Source organism: Perognathus longimembris, chromosome 11 (assembly GCF_023159225.1).
Source record: "Perognathus longimembris pacificus isolate PPM17 chromosome 11, ASM2315922v1, whole genome shotgun sequence".
NCBI lineage: Eukaryota > Metazoa > Chordata > Mammalia > Rodentia > Heteromyidae > Perognathus > Perognathus longimembris.
Window position 1 is genome coordinate 29,708,692 of NC_063171.1, and position 14,091 is coordinate 29,722,782.

At 38.7% G+C, this 14,091-nt stretch overlaps 1 protein-coding gene across 2 annotated transcripts in view; it reads left to right on the top strand.

Annotated features, from left to right (window-relative positions):
- Nucleotides 1–3,629: 3,629 nt before the first annotated feature.
- LOC125359909 (selectin P) overlaps nucleotides 3,630–14,091 on the top strand; it is a 32,159-nt gene continuing 21,697 nt past the window's right edge. For both annotated transcript variants that reach the window (XM_048357772.1, XM_048357773.1), the window contains exons 1-2: nucleotides 3,630–3,652; nucleotides 12,423–12,513. In XM_048357772.1, the coding sequence (XP_048213729.1) occupies nucleotides 3,650–3,652; nucleotides 12,423–12,513 (94 nt within the window). In that variant the 5' untranslated portion in view covers nucleotides 3,630–3,649. The remainder of the gene's footprint in view (nucleotides 3,653–12,422; nucleotides 12,514–14,091) is intronic.

Consider the following 14,091-nt stretch of genomic DNA (forward strand, 5'->3'; position numbering starts at 1 on the left):
TAAAGAAAGGAATGATTATCTTTATTATTTTTTAAAACATTTTTATTGTCAAACTGATGTACAGAGAGATTACAGTTTCATACGTTAGGCATTGGATACATTTCTTGTACTGTTACCTCCTCCCTCATTCCCCCCCTTCCCTTTTCCCTTCCCCCCCACCCATGAATTGTTCCGTTCATTTACACCAAACAGTTTTGCAAGTATTGCTTTTGTAGTCGTTTGTCTTTTTTACCCAGTGTTCTTAATCCATGGGAAAAGCTTTAAGCTTTCTACTACTGAGTACCTTTTATTTATTGGTTTGTAATCTGTAGTTTTACTGTGTTGAAGTACATTCATACTGAGAGTTGTTATTATAAAACATTTAATTTTGTCAACTTATTTTCATGCAACTACTAAGATAATTGTATGGATTTTGTCCTTCATTCTATTGATGTGGTCTATCACATTTACTAATTTGCATCTGTGGAATCCCCCTTGCATCCTGGGGATAAACTGCATTCAGTCATGGTGACTGTCCTTATAATGTGTTTCTGGATTTGTTTGATTCAATCTCTTGTTTCAAATCTGTTTCCTTATAATTGTTCTTAGTAGACTGTATATTTCTAGAAATGTACCCATTTCTTCTAGGTTATCCAATATATTGTTATGTAGCCATTCATATGCTATGATCATTTGTATCTCTGTGGTATCCATTGTAATGATTACTTTTCACTTCTGATTGTATCCAAATCCTCTTTCTTGTTTCTTAGTCTAACATAGATTTGTCTTTTTTTTTTTTTGCCAGTCCTGGGGCTTGAACTCAGGGCCTGAGCACTGTCTTTGGCTTCTTTTTGCTCAAGGCTAGCACTCTACTACTTGAGCCACAGCGCCACTTCCAGCTTTTTCTATATATGTGGTGCTGAGGAATTGAAGCCAAGCACCTTTTATTTATCTTTCAAAAGAACCAAATCAGTTTTAGTGATCTTTTCTATTTTTTAAAATATTTTCTATTTCATTTATTTTTGTTCTGATATAATTTATCATTTCTTTCGTTTTGCTAATTTGGGGATTAGTTCTTTTCTTTTGCACTTTTGTTAATTAGTATATATTAGTTATCTTTTTTTTTTGGTTAAACAATTACAATTTAATTGTAAAAGTGACATACAGAGGGATTATAGGTACATGATTCTGGAAGTGAGTACCTTTCCATTGAACATTTCCTTTGCTCTTCCTCATTCCTTTCCAGTTTTTTCCTTTTTGACTTCACTCACCTCCAAGTTGTAAAAGTAATTTTCAACATAGTGTCTAGTGAGTATTGTGATGAATGGAATCACCTCTGCTCCACAGTATCTGTTATGCCTAGATTTCCTGTCCCCCACCAAGGAGCTGATTCCCATGCAAATGCACAAGTCTTTACTGCAAGCTTGAGCCTGGACTCTCAACTGTCACTGATGCAGCAGATCTGGATTGAGAGCCCCTACCCTCAGATAGGCAGGGTTTTTATTGTGATTACAAGAGGGACAGGGCATATCCAACTTGGCGGATACTTGATTGGATGGCGTTTAGCAAGCAAGTCTTATCCTATTTCTATTGGCCATCTACTCTTTCAGTTATCTATTTTGGCATTGATAACAGGAACTTGCCTTGATATCAGGAACTGACAACAGGTGGTCATGTAGCACTGATGCAGGGGGTTAACGCAGGGGCTTACATTAGTTATATAAAGGGAAATTTTATTGTGACATTTCCATGAATGCTTTCAATATATTTCAATCAATCTCACCTGCGCTATTATTCCCTCTTCGCCCTTTCTAAAACAATTTCAACAGGTCCTATTGTTTTACTTTTGTACACAAAAGCAATCTATTTCAACCTTATTCATCTTCTTTTGTTCTCCTTGCTAGCCCAAACCTCAATGGTTTGTGTTATCTCCCCCCACCCGCATCCTTCCCAGCCCCCTATTGATCAAAAGCTTTCATTGTAGTGTATTTCAAAATTATTCACGTCTTCTCTTTCTCCTTCTAAGTATTCCCTTAGTTATATTCATGTTAAATACACACACACACACACACACACACACACACACACACACCACAGTATCTATCATTTATCTATCTACTCATGTCCATGAATATGTATGTCATTCAGGTCTAGCTGAGTAAAAACCTATGGTATCTTATTTTTTTGAGTTTGGCTTGTTTCACTTCAATATGATGCCCTCTAATTCTTCTTGTAATTTTTGAGATGTAAATTTAGGTTGCTTATGGGGAGATTTTTCTTTTTTAATATGTTTCCACTTTTGTTTGTCCAAAAATATTTAGAAGTTTCACCTTTAGTTTCTTTGATCCATTGGCTGTGTTTAATTTCTACCTATTTGTGATTTTGCCTAAATTCTTCATTCCTGACTTCTAATTTCATACCATTATTGTTGGAAAGGTTCTCAAATGATTTCAATCATCTTAATATTTTACAACTTGAATGTTTTACAACTTGCATTGTAAACTAACATATGCAATATCCTAGAGAAAATTCCATGCAAACCCCATCTCCAAAAAATATAGCAAAATGCTGGGCTAGAGGGTCAAGTGGTAGAGTACCACTCATAATCAAGCAAGTCTGCTGAGTTCAAGGTCAAGTACCAACAGAAAAAAAAGATTATTACCTATCTTGGCCAACATTTATATCAATATCTACATCTATATCTATATCTAAATTGGGAGGAGTAAAAGTGTAGGATTTGTATATGGACTAAGCTATCGGTTTAAATAGCTGTCATAACTATAAGATCTTTTTATAAGCCACAAGGCAACAACCAATAGTAAAAACATGTATGATGCAAAATAAAAATCCAAATGTGCCACTGAAAACAGTCTGAGAAGAATAGGAGAGCAAGAAAAATAATGTTAAACAATAAGAAAACAAAAAAACGGCAATAAGACCTTACAAGGTCTTGCTATGTAGAATAGGTGTCCTGAAACTCAAGACCTTCCAGCCTCAGAATGCTACATGCAGATATTACAGGCTTGTAACACTATGCCTGGCACTTAGTCTTCCATTTTATACCATTTTTTCTGATATACAAAGCAGAGTTCTTTTCAAATGGCTCTATTTTATGTCTATTTCATATGTCATTTCAAAACTATTTCCAACAAGTGCCAGAAAACCTTCACTAGATTTTTTCCCCTTTCTTACCTAGTTAGCACTTAGTTCTATTTTTGCTCTGTTTCCTCAGGAGGCTACTGGAATTATAAATGTCCCCAGGCATTCCCCAATAACTGGAATTTACACCAGGACTTTATGATAAATACAAAGCAAGTCTCTCAAATGTTGGGACTGATAATCAAAGGAAACCTGAGCACTGGGGGCGTGGGTCCTGTTCCTGCATTGCTCAGTCTGGGATGTACAGGAGTGAATCACACTTGCTCCTGTCTCCACATTGTCGCCCATGGAAGGAGTGACCCGCTGCCCCCTTGGCAACTACTGTTTCAAAGCTGCCAACATAGCTCCTGCAGTATCAACATTCTAACTTTAGGGGGAAAGCTGCGGTGAATTTCTGGAAAGCAAATAGGAAGTTGTTTTTCTAGGCAGCTTGACAGCCAGGAGGGACAGAAAGACTATATAAGAAGTCTGGGTTGGATAGAAGGCAGAAAGCTGGTGAGTCACAGAGGAGATGGTAAGTTCATTTTTATCTCTTATGTGGGAAATGGATGAGTTGAAGAGTTTGGGGCCGGAATCAGGAAGAAAAATTTACAGAAAGAGAAATTGTAAAAGCCATAGAGTTTTATGTCACATACCCTGCTAATGTTTGCTGTTGTTGTTGTTGTTGTTGTTGTTGTTGTTGTTGTTGTAGTGGTGGTAGTGGTGATGATGATTTGTAATGGGCTATTGCTATATGCCCAGGTTGGCCTTAAACTAGGATCCCCGCTCTTCAGCATCCTGAGTAGCTGAGATTACAGGTTCATATTGCCATGCCTGACTTGAATTTGCAAGCATTACTAAACCTGTTGTCCATTTGAACCTTCCCAGTTTTCTTATGAGTTGATGTTAATACCACTTTACAAGTAAATCCATCCTAGCTTATGAAAGCTTGGTATGTTGCCTTAGTTTACACTGCTAAGACTCAATGATAATGGGCTCCAGATCCAATCTGCTGTATCTACAGCTGCTGTTCTTTCCCATCGAATTTACAGGGACCCTCTGGGAGCAGATTTGGGTAAACTTGACATCCTCTTTCCCAGGACTGCTCTTCACTCTGAGGGCAAATAAGGCTGAGAAATGCTCCTCTAGGACAGCCTACAGCTGAATGGTTTTAAGTCCCTAAACATCATATTTCTTTCTCTGAGCTTAGGCAGTCATCTGAGACTATCTAGAACAACATGTGGCTTCCATTTCTTCCCTTAGTGCTAGTGACTCAGCTTTCTCATCTGTAAGTTGGCTATAACAGTGATGTTTACAATGTCATCATAAGGATTAAATAAGATTGTAAGAAAAACATCTCAATATGACCTTGGGGCATAAGTGATTAATGAATGTTTGTTTTTCCTCTTAAGTGAAACATGAAAATCTTGGGGGATTAGTGGGTTTGGTGTTTCGGGGAAGATTCTAAGATATTCAGGCATTTTGAAGTCAGAAAAAAGCCACTCTAAATGAGTAAGCTACATCCAATTTTACCACCAGTTTACCATGGAGTCCCAAGATACAAATTCTAGCTTTCTGTAGCCATTGAAGTTCTCACCTTTGGGGTACCTTTCTGTGGAACTTCAGAAGAAAGCTGTGCTTGTACCTGATTTCTCCCCTTCTGCTTTACTACAATATACTTTACAGTGAGAGTGTTCTGTATTGGGGTACACAGGATAGGGTGATGAAGAAGAAGAAGAAGAAGCAGTAGAAGGGTGAGCTTGCCCTAAGTTTGAACCACAATGTCACAAAGCTGGGGATCACTCTTGTCTTGTCTTTTTGCATGTTATACTTCTAAATTTATCAGCTCCCCTTCGCAGATGAAAATATAAACATCTGCATAAACACAGACCTTCATAGACAACCACAAGAGATTCCTAGACCTCTGTGTGGATCTCAGAAGAGCCCCACCTATCCTATATGTTCAAAAGTTTCTCAACTGTCATACCAAAACTCTAAAGGAGTTGCTAGGGATGCCAGCACTGAAATTATTTTTAATATTTCACAGACAAGACTTTTTCGTTTCTCTCTTCTACAAGCACCTTTGGCTGTTAGCATTCAGAAGCATCAATCTTCCCTGTATAAATTCTGTTTCATGTTTATAAAGTGACTTCAACTAACCTCTAGTACCTGAGAAAATAAAGTGAAGGTATATCTTGTGATGTGTTTCAGTGCTTCAGTCTTCAGGCCGTGAACTCAGGGCCTGACCACTGTCCCTGACTTCTTTTTTGCTCAAGGCTAGCACTCTACCACTTGAGCCACAGCGCTACTTCTGGCCATTTTCTGTATATGTGGTGCTGGGGAATCGAACCCAGGGCCTCATGTATACGAGGCAAGTGCTCTTGCCACTAGGCCATATCCCCAGCCCCGAGAGGGAGTTCTTGATTGGCAATTTATAGTTAGATCACTAATGTTATCAAGGCTTTGGTGGACTAAGGAACATGTTTGAATTCCCTTCCATTTATACCTTTTACAATCCTAAGTCCTCAGCCTACAGTTTTTAGTTTTCCTCCCATAATTTTTACTCCCCAAAGTATCACTGATTTGTATTCTTTAGGGTGGGCTACAAGTCCTTACAATTTGCATCTTTTTGTCTCTGTATAAGGAATATTAATAATAAAATACTCAAAAATGAAAATTGCTTAGTACAAAACAATTGGGACCCAGAAAAGACCCTAGTTGTATAAGTGATATTCACCACATTGTCTTCTAGGAGTCTCGCCCTTCTCAAGGAAAAGCATACAGAACTTTTATGAAGTCAAATACAGAGCAAATTCTTCATATTTTAGGGCTATAACTGGGCTATAGTTGGACAGATTTTTAAAAACAATAAAGTGTGTTACTTTACTTATAATGCTAATATTTTGCCTTAAATAATGGTAGATTATATGCTTCAATTTTAAGTGTTGATGTTCTGAGCCCTTTCCTTATCTCTCTTTGTAATCTATTATTAGGCTTAGAGACAATATCCTCTTTTCTTATTGGGTTTTATTTACCTTTAAGCTTGGGCTGCTAATATCTAAGCTATATCATCCATCAGAAACACCATCCCAAAATTTAAGACAATTTAAAATTTTAATTAAAAATGTAACATTTTAGTAGTCAAAATGCCTTGTAATATCTGAGCTGTGCTGCCAATAGGTTATCCATCTCTGTGTCTTCACTGATTATATCCCCTTCTTCCTCTGTATTGATTCTAGGCCAAGTTAAGTCAGATCCACTTTAACTCCTGCTTTGACCATTGTATTAGGCTCCCTTTTTAGGGCTTAGCTTTCCTGTTTTTAATTAATTGAAAAAACACGAATGACACTTCTCTATTCAGAACCCTCAAATCAGATTTCATCTACTGACTAGTATTTGAGACATATGAGACTTGAACCCATGAGACTTTTTCAATTAATCTCATTTCAAGACATCCCAATTTTCAATATCTATCAGTTCACTTCCTCTTAAAATTCAATTTACTACTTCCCTTCAAATTCTCCTCTAGCTTCTTACTGCATTTGGAATAACATAATATCCCCTTCATTTGGCTCTCAGATTCTGGAGTGATCTGTCAATAAGTTTCTTTTCATTCATTCTTCTGGTGCTTCATTCCTTTCCAGCCACACACATGTCCTCAAGTTCTTTGAACCCCTGCCAAAACCTTTGAAGCAGCCTTTTTTTTTTTCTTTGAGTTCTCTTCTTCCTGCTTTTCCCTGGCTAGTTTTCTCTACAGTCAGCTGTCAGCTTGAACATCTCTCCTGAGAGAGGTTACTCTGACCTCCCTGATTGACATTCCCCCCTTGTCATTCTATCATATAGCCTCACTTTAATTTTTAACCTAGCACCTAGCACTTTCTTGTGTTACCATGTTTAGTTGTTTTCTATTTGTTGGTGTTTGTTTCATATAGCCAATCAGGAGTGGAATTCTATCTTTTTCATCTTTTTAACCCTCATCCTTAGAAAAGTGCCTGATAGATTTTGGAATTTTAATAAAGTTATTGAAATAAATGATAGGAAAAAGGACAATATTTTTAACAAGGGGCCACCTCTCTTGGTATGGAGGAGGAAGTGGTGGTGATAACAAACCTCCTTGGAGGAGATTATGGACTTTTGAAGGTGGACAGGCACATAAAGGAGAATACTCTGGACAAAAGAATACAGGGAACATATGGTGCCTACTGTGGATTATAAAATCTTCTGTTACAAATGCATAGAAGTGTGAGGGGGGTAAAAGGTAATAAAAAAGTAAGTGGCAGAGAGAAGAGTAGACAAACAGAAAGGTGGTAGGTCTTGAAGTGTCTTACCCACATATCTTGAATGCTGGAATGTATTGCTCGACTAAGAACAATGGAAGGATTTTTTTTTATGTAGCAAAGCAATACAATCATTTATTCATGCAGCCATTTATCCATGAAACACTTGCTAATCATTAAGCATCTGCTCCACATTGGCTGGGGATTCAGAACTGGATGGGCTCCGGTCCTTACCCTGGACAAGCCTCTGCTTCAAGCGCTCCCTCCACCTAGATGCTCATGTGTTTGCTCTGCACTTGGCCTTTGAGCCTCATGTTCAGGAGAGAGATCTCAGGAGATAGATGCAAACAGAAGACCCTCAAGAGGCCAACAGAAAAGAGGGAAATCAGAAGAGACTAGGTTTATGAAGGCAGGCACCCAGGAAAACACCTAGCTTTGTGACCAAAGGCAGAGAATGGAGGCAGGTGTAGAGGAACACTGGGAAAATTTACTTAAGACATCAGAGAAGAGGCGGGGGGAGGGGCAGCCTTTTAAGCAAAAGGAATGGATCAAAAACACATGTTGCTATATAAATATAAAGAAGATAAAGGGGGAGAGTCTTCATTTGGTTTGCAAATTAGGATGTTAGTGATAAAATTTGACAGGACAGTTTGACAAGATGGCAGGGCCATGGGCTGGAGTACGTGAGAAAATAAGGAAGTTAGTCCTACATACTTATAGAGGAAGGACAGAAATCAGGAAGACTCTAGGCAGATGGACAAAAGTCCATCTAAAGTGCAAAGTCTTGACATAAACAGGAGAGTAGGATCACACTGTTTGGGGCATTCTTGCCAGCTTTACCGGCCATCTGGCTTGCCTGGTCTCTGGCCCCTCTTCCTATAAAAAGGGAACTCAAAACAAAACAAAACAAAAAAACTAGTTCTTTTTACTTTCTCTGTATCCTCCTCTTCACCTGGTCATCACTTCTGAGTCTTTCAACAGAACCGTTAAAGATAACCACAGTGCTTTACAGATTTACACAGTCACAGGATGTTATTCTAATGACCCAGTCTCAGGTTCTTTTCCAGCAATTTCCAGTTTGAACTAAGTTGCCAAAGAGTATTAACTATTCACAGAGCATGAAGCCAGTCTCCTAGAGAGGCATTTCCTCTTGTTTCGTGTAACACAATACAGAATCCTTAACTCTTCAACCTCCCAGATACCCAGCACCATCCTGAAATGTACACTATAAAGCACATGCAAGCAGGCCTGCCAACCCAAGGCAGTTTCAGAAGAAAACCAAAAGGAAGATGTTCATCCATTCTTCTCCTTTTCCATTCCTGTGTACAAAACCTTTCAGCTATCACTGACTTCAGAGTCTGCCTCACTGTTAACACAAGAGATTTGACCTACAGGTCCATGAAACATAGGCAAAAGTCGTGGATTCAGGAACCTTCTGTTGTCTGAAACATTGCAAGTGCACTTAAAAAACAACAACCAATGCTTGCTATTTTCAAATTCAGGAGCCCTGTGAGAATAAGAATCACTGTGTTGATGTGATATATATTCAGGCAAGCCAACTTGGGTGAGTCATTAAAACTCATTGATGGAGGGATGGCTGTCAATCTTCAACATTCACAGTACAGAATGACAGAGAAAGGTTCAGTTGATTTGGTAATTGTCTTTGCAGTCTACTTTAGCTCTGAAATAATCTATGAGTGGTGGGTGTTGGTATTTGGAGGTTAAGAGAAAAAAGACATGTGTGGTCAAATTGAAGCAGGGGATGAATATGAATTTGCATTTTCCATTCCTAGATGTGCCCCAACCTCAAGTACCTACTACTCTTTGGAAACATTAAAACGTTTAAAACCAATGTGCGAGGGGGGTGGTTGGGGGGGGAGTAGGGGTGAGGGGTTGGAGGGGGGCCCACCTGCCCACTTGCCCACATGTGGTGTTGTAGAGAATTTGTGGAGGAAATTTTGTTAAAACTAAACCTTATTTAAAAGTTTATACAAATAAGCAAACAGGTTCAAACGGGAAGCAGCTTTGAATCGTTTTTTGCAACTGAATCTTATTAGAAGTTTAAACAAGTCAAAATGAGAAAGTGAGTATATTTGGACATGGCGACAGTAAATTAAGAGCCTTACCTCACTTTCCTCAAAGAAGCCCTAGAAATAGTCTCTATTTGTGGGGGCGGGATGGGGGGGGGCAGAGACCACTTCTGAAGGCCACAGGAAGAGCAGCACTAGAATGGGAAGAGCTATGTTCCAGAGTAGGAAGCCCAGTCAAGTCCAAAGCAAACACAGGGGGCCCTCCATAATGGCTGTCATTATGCTTGCAACCTGTCCCTCTAGCATTATTGGGAGGCCCTCTAGCATTATTGGGAGGCGAGGAGAGTATATAAACTCTCTTAGCCTTCTGAGTGAAGAGCTAAACATTTTCTTCATACATTTTAAAAGAAAAAATTGGATTTCTAGAGCACTGTAAAGATTGACCTTAAAAACAAGCAAAGGAATGAACGAACGACAACAGAAAGAAACCTGACTTCACAGGGAGCAGAGGGCTCATAGCATTGTAATTCCAGTTACTCTGAAGGCTGAGATCTGAGGATCATGGTGGTTTGGTTGAAAGCCAGCTAGGGCAGGAAAACTGTGAGACTCTTACCTCCAATTAACCACCAAAAAAGCTGGAAGTGGAACTGGACTTTAGTGGCAAAGTGCTAGCCTTGAGCAAAAAATTAAATAAAAATTTAGAAATGCAGTGGGACAGCACCCAGGCCCTGAGTTCTAAGCCCCAGAACCAGCACAAAAGAAAACAACTTGACTTCATTTCTTAGTTTATCCACTGTAATCTAATAACAGAGCAATCTGCTAACCCTCATCACTCAAACTATAAACAAACTCTTAATAACAAGAAATCCCATGGTATTCCATTCTTTCATTTAATAGTTGTTTCTATCCTACATTGTGTACTGAATTTTAACTTTATGCTTTTAAATGTAATGCCTTTTCTTGATTACTCTAGCATTCTTTTTTACAAAATGAAAATATCATAAAGCAAAATTTAAAACATTTGTATTGGTTAAAACTATAAGTTTGTAACAGTTAATTTAATGTTTTCATTTGCATGGTAATGTAAATGAAAATTGGTAATGAATGGTAATTTTTTTAGTATACAATTAAACTATTATGGGCATTCTATAAAATTTGATGTGACTAAAACTTTTTTATTTAAAAGCTATTAAGGATAAATTTCTAAGTGAGAAAGAGGCTTTACACCATTGGCTCACAAATCTATGGATGAATGTTACTCCAACAAGAGTAGATAAGCTCAGCATCCATTCTGTTCTACTTCATTTTAAGTATTTTAAACATTAAGAAATTTTATTTACTTGAATAAATGAGGTCCTATTTTAGTAATGTCTTTGTATTCTTTGAACTTCTAAATTGTATGCTTCCAAATCATATAGTGATTTATCCTCAAAGCTTACTCAAAGCTGGTAGCTTGATCTTTGCTTAGAGTTGATGAGCAGAGAAAAATGTACTGCTAGACATAATACCAATGCCAATACACTGAATTGTCATTGGCTTAATAGTGTTTTTTTCAATTAGGCACAGATCCCCATGATGAATAAGAGGTTAGTAAATAGTCTGATTTTTAAATGGGCACCAGTGGCTACTTAGGAGGCTTAGATCTGAAGATTGTGGTTCAAAGTCAGCCCAGGCAGGAAACTCTCCAAGACTCTTATCTCCAATTAATCACCAGAAAACCTGAAGTGGCACTGTGGCTCAAAATAGTAGCATACTATCATTGAGAGAAAAAGCTCAGGAACAGTACCCAGGCCCTGAGTTCAAGCCCCACAATTGACAGAAAAGAATGAATATAGCAGGGTGCCAGGGACTCATGCATATGAGTCTGGCTACTCAGGAGACTAAGAACTAGAGACTGGGGGATCATGGTTTTAAAGCCAGTCTCGGCAGGAAGTCCATCTCCAAAATAACCAGAAAAAAAAAAACTGTGCTGGAGACCTGATTCAAGTTGCAAAGCACTGGGGAGCAAAAATTAAGTAAATAAATAAATGAGAATGCAAAATATACCCACTTATCAAAGTTTACATTTAGAAGCTCATTAAACATTTCTGCTCTCTAGCACACTTGCACCCTTCTCAATATTCAGACAGGCTGCCCTCAGTAGTGTGTGTATACAGAAAGACAGCCACACAACCCCACCCCATCCTATCTAGTGCATATTGTCACTATAGCACGGTCTTTGGTGATTCAGGAATTCTATACAGCAGGGGTGTTGGGTAACAATTTGGCTGGAATAATAAAGTTGCATATGTGGAGTTTTTATTTTAATTGTGGGGTAACTTCAGCTCCACTTCATCATGTCACCCACTGTTTCTCCCACAGCAGCAGTACAGCGTAAGCCGGATGCCTGGAGGTTTATGAAGGGTGGACAGAGCTCTTATTTCAAAAGCACTCCTTCATGCTATTGTAAACATATTATTTAATGCTCCAAGCTTCAGGATTTTTGTGTACAGTATGATATTGAATATAATGTATTCTGAGGACTGCATTTTTAAATGTTAATGAATTTGATAAAATCTTAACAAAAGGGAGCTCATGAGAAAAAGTAGTTGCTACAGATCCCAAAGTAATAGGTTTATTCTGTATGTGTATATATGTGCATACATATACACATATATAGTCTTCCTATAGCATAGGAAGACTATGCACATATATGAATCTTAAGTCTTGTATTGAAGATAGATACTAAAATGGTAAAGCTAGAGGATAAAACATAGCTGGATACTATACAATAGAGAGGCACTGGTGGCTCATATCTGAAATCCTAGCGGCTTGGGGAGGCAGAGATCAGGAGAACCATAGTTTGAGGCCAACCTGGACATAAACAAGGTGATGCAGTGGCATGAACTTGTCCTCCTAGCTATACAGAAAGTAGAAGCAGGCATAATGATTTCTGTGAATTTCTGTGGCCATCCTGGTTTGTATGAATATACACATGTTTCTTTCTTTCTTGTTTCAGGCAAGCTGCCTTAAAGTTATCTGGACGCTGAGATTCCAGAGTGTGGTCCTCGGAGCGGTTCAACTCCTCTGGTTCAGCGCCTTGATCTCTGGTAAACTTAAGGATAACTCTTCACTTGACTCTGAGTCATTCAAGCAAAATCCAAAGCCAAAGTCTGACTTAAACTCAGAGCCTTGCACACTCAGATTTTTGTAGTTATGCCTGGCATTTGAACCACACATCCAGTCTGGCGTTTTGCTGATTAATTGGAGACAGGTTCTTGTGGATTTTTCTGCCCAAGCTAGCTTCATACTATGATCTTCCAGGTCTCAGTCTCCACGATTGCTGGCATTAACTATCTGCTTTTTTTTGAAGCCAGGTGCTTCAAACTAAAGTATTTTTCGTCAGTTTCTGTTTATTCTTTTCTTTGGGGGAGGTGCAGCATCTCACTACATAGCCCAAGGTGAGCGTGAACTTCTGACCCTCCTGCCTCAGCCCCAAGTGCTAAGATTATTCTAGGTATGCGCCACCATGCCCAACTCCAGAATAAAATCTTAAGGCAAAACAATGGCATAGAGGTGTCAGTGAGGGAGGTAGAAATACAACTGACCGTCAGACAAGTCAGTAGAGGAGAGGGCTGATAGAAACAAAGCTTTATAAACAGGAAGTGAAGCCATTTCCAGGCTCGATTGTTCGCAGTTGTACAACTCTTCACATGGGAATTGGCCTCTTCTGCCCCATTGAGCGCTACAGGGTACAATAACAATACACTGAATCCTAATGCCTTCATACCTATGAAGGACACATTATTTCATTTGATATCACAAACACTTGTTTAAAAAAAAACAGTGAAGGGAATTTATTTTAACAAGTGAGTAAGCAGCTGTGGAGGAAGTCGAGCAATTTATCAAAAAGCAACAGCCATAAATGAGAACTTTCTAATTGTGGCTCTGCCAAAGCCCTTCTGTGTTTCACTCATTCAACACATATTTGTTGGTTGCACATTAAAGGCAAAGTACTATATGTGTTACTATGGACTCAGAGCTAAAAAGAAACCACCATGAGGTATTTATAATCTAATCGACAGGGATCACATCATAGAATAAGACTTTACAATGAGTGGTAATAAGGCAATGGAGACAGGGTATGGGTAGAGAGGGAACCAAAACCAAGGAACCCACTCTACTTGTGGGGAAGTCAAGGAAGTAGGAGGAGTCAAATTTACTAGGCAGCCACCATAGTGGGAAGACCACATGCAAATAGATAGGGGAGAGACCACATACAAATTCAGGGAGTACTCAGGTGTGGTCTTACACAACTGTAGTCCCAGCATTGAGAAGGCTGAGAGAGGAGGATTTCAAATTGTAGGCCAACCTGGGTTACCTAGCAAGACCCTGCCTCAAAACAAAACCAAAAACGAAATAAACCAACCAAACCGACTATTAAAAAAGACAGGAAACGGATATTTTTTTAAGGCTAAGAAAGTAAATATGACATGCCAACAAGGGTGCAGATCATATAGTGTCTTGTTTTCCATGTGAAATGATAAAACCTCAACCTCACATCGAATTTGGACAAAGACAAATTACCTCATGTGCCGCCTTCATTAATGTAATGAGGGAAGAACCTCTAAGTCCCTTCTACCTCTAGTATCTTAGATTCCAAGTCTTTAACATCAAGAATCTTCAGA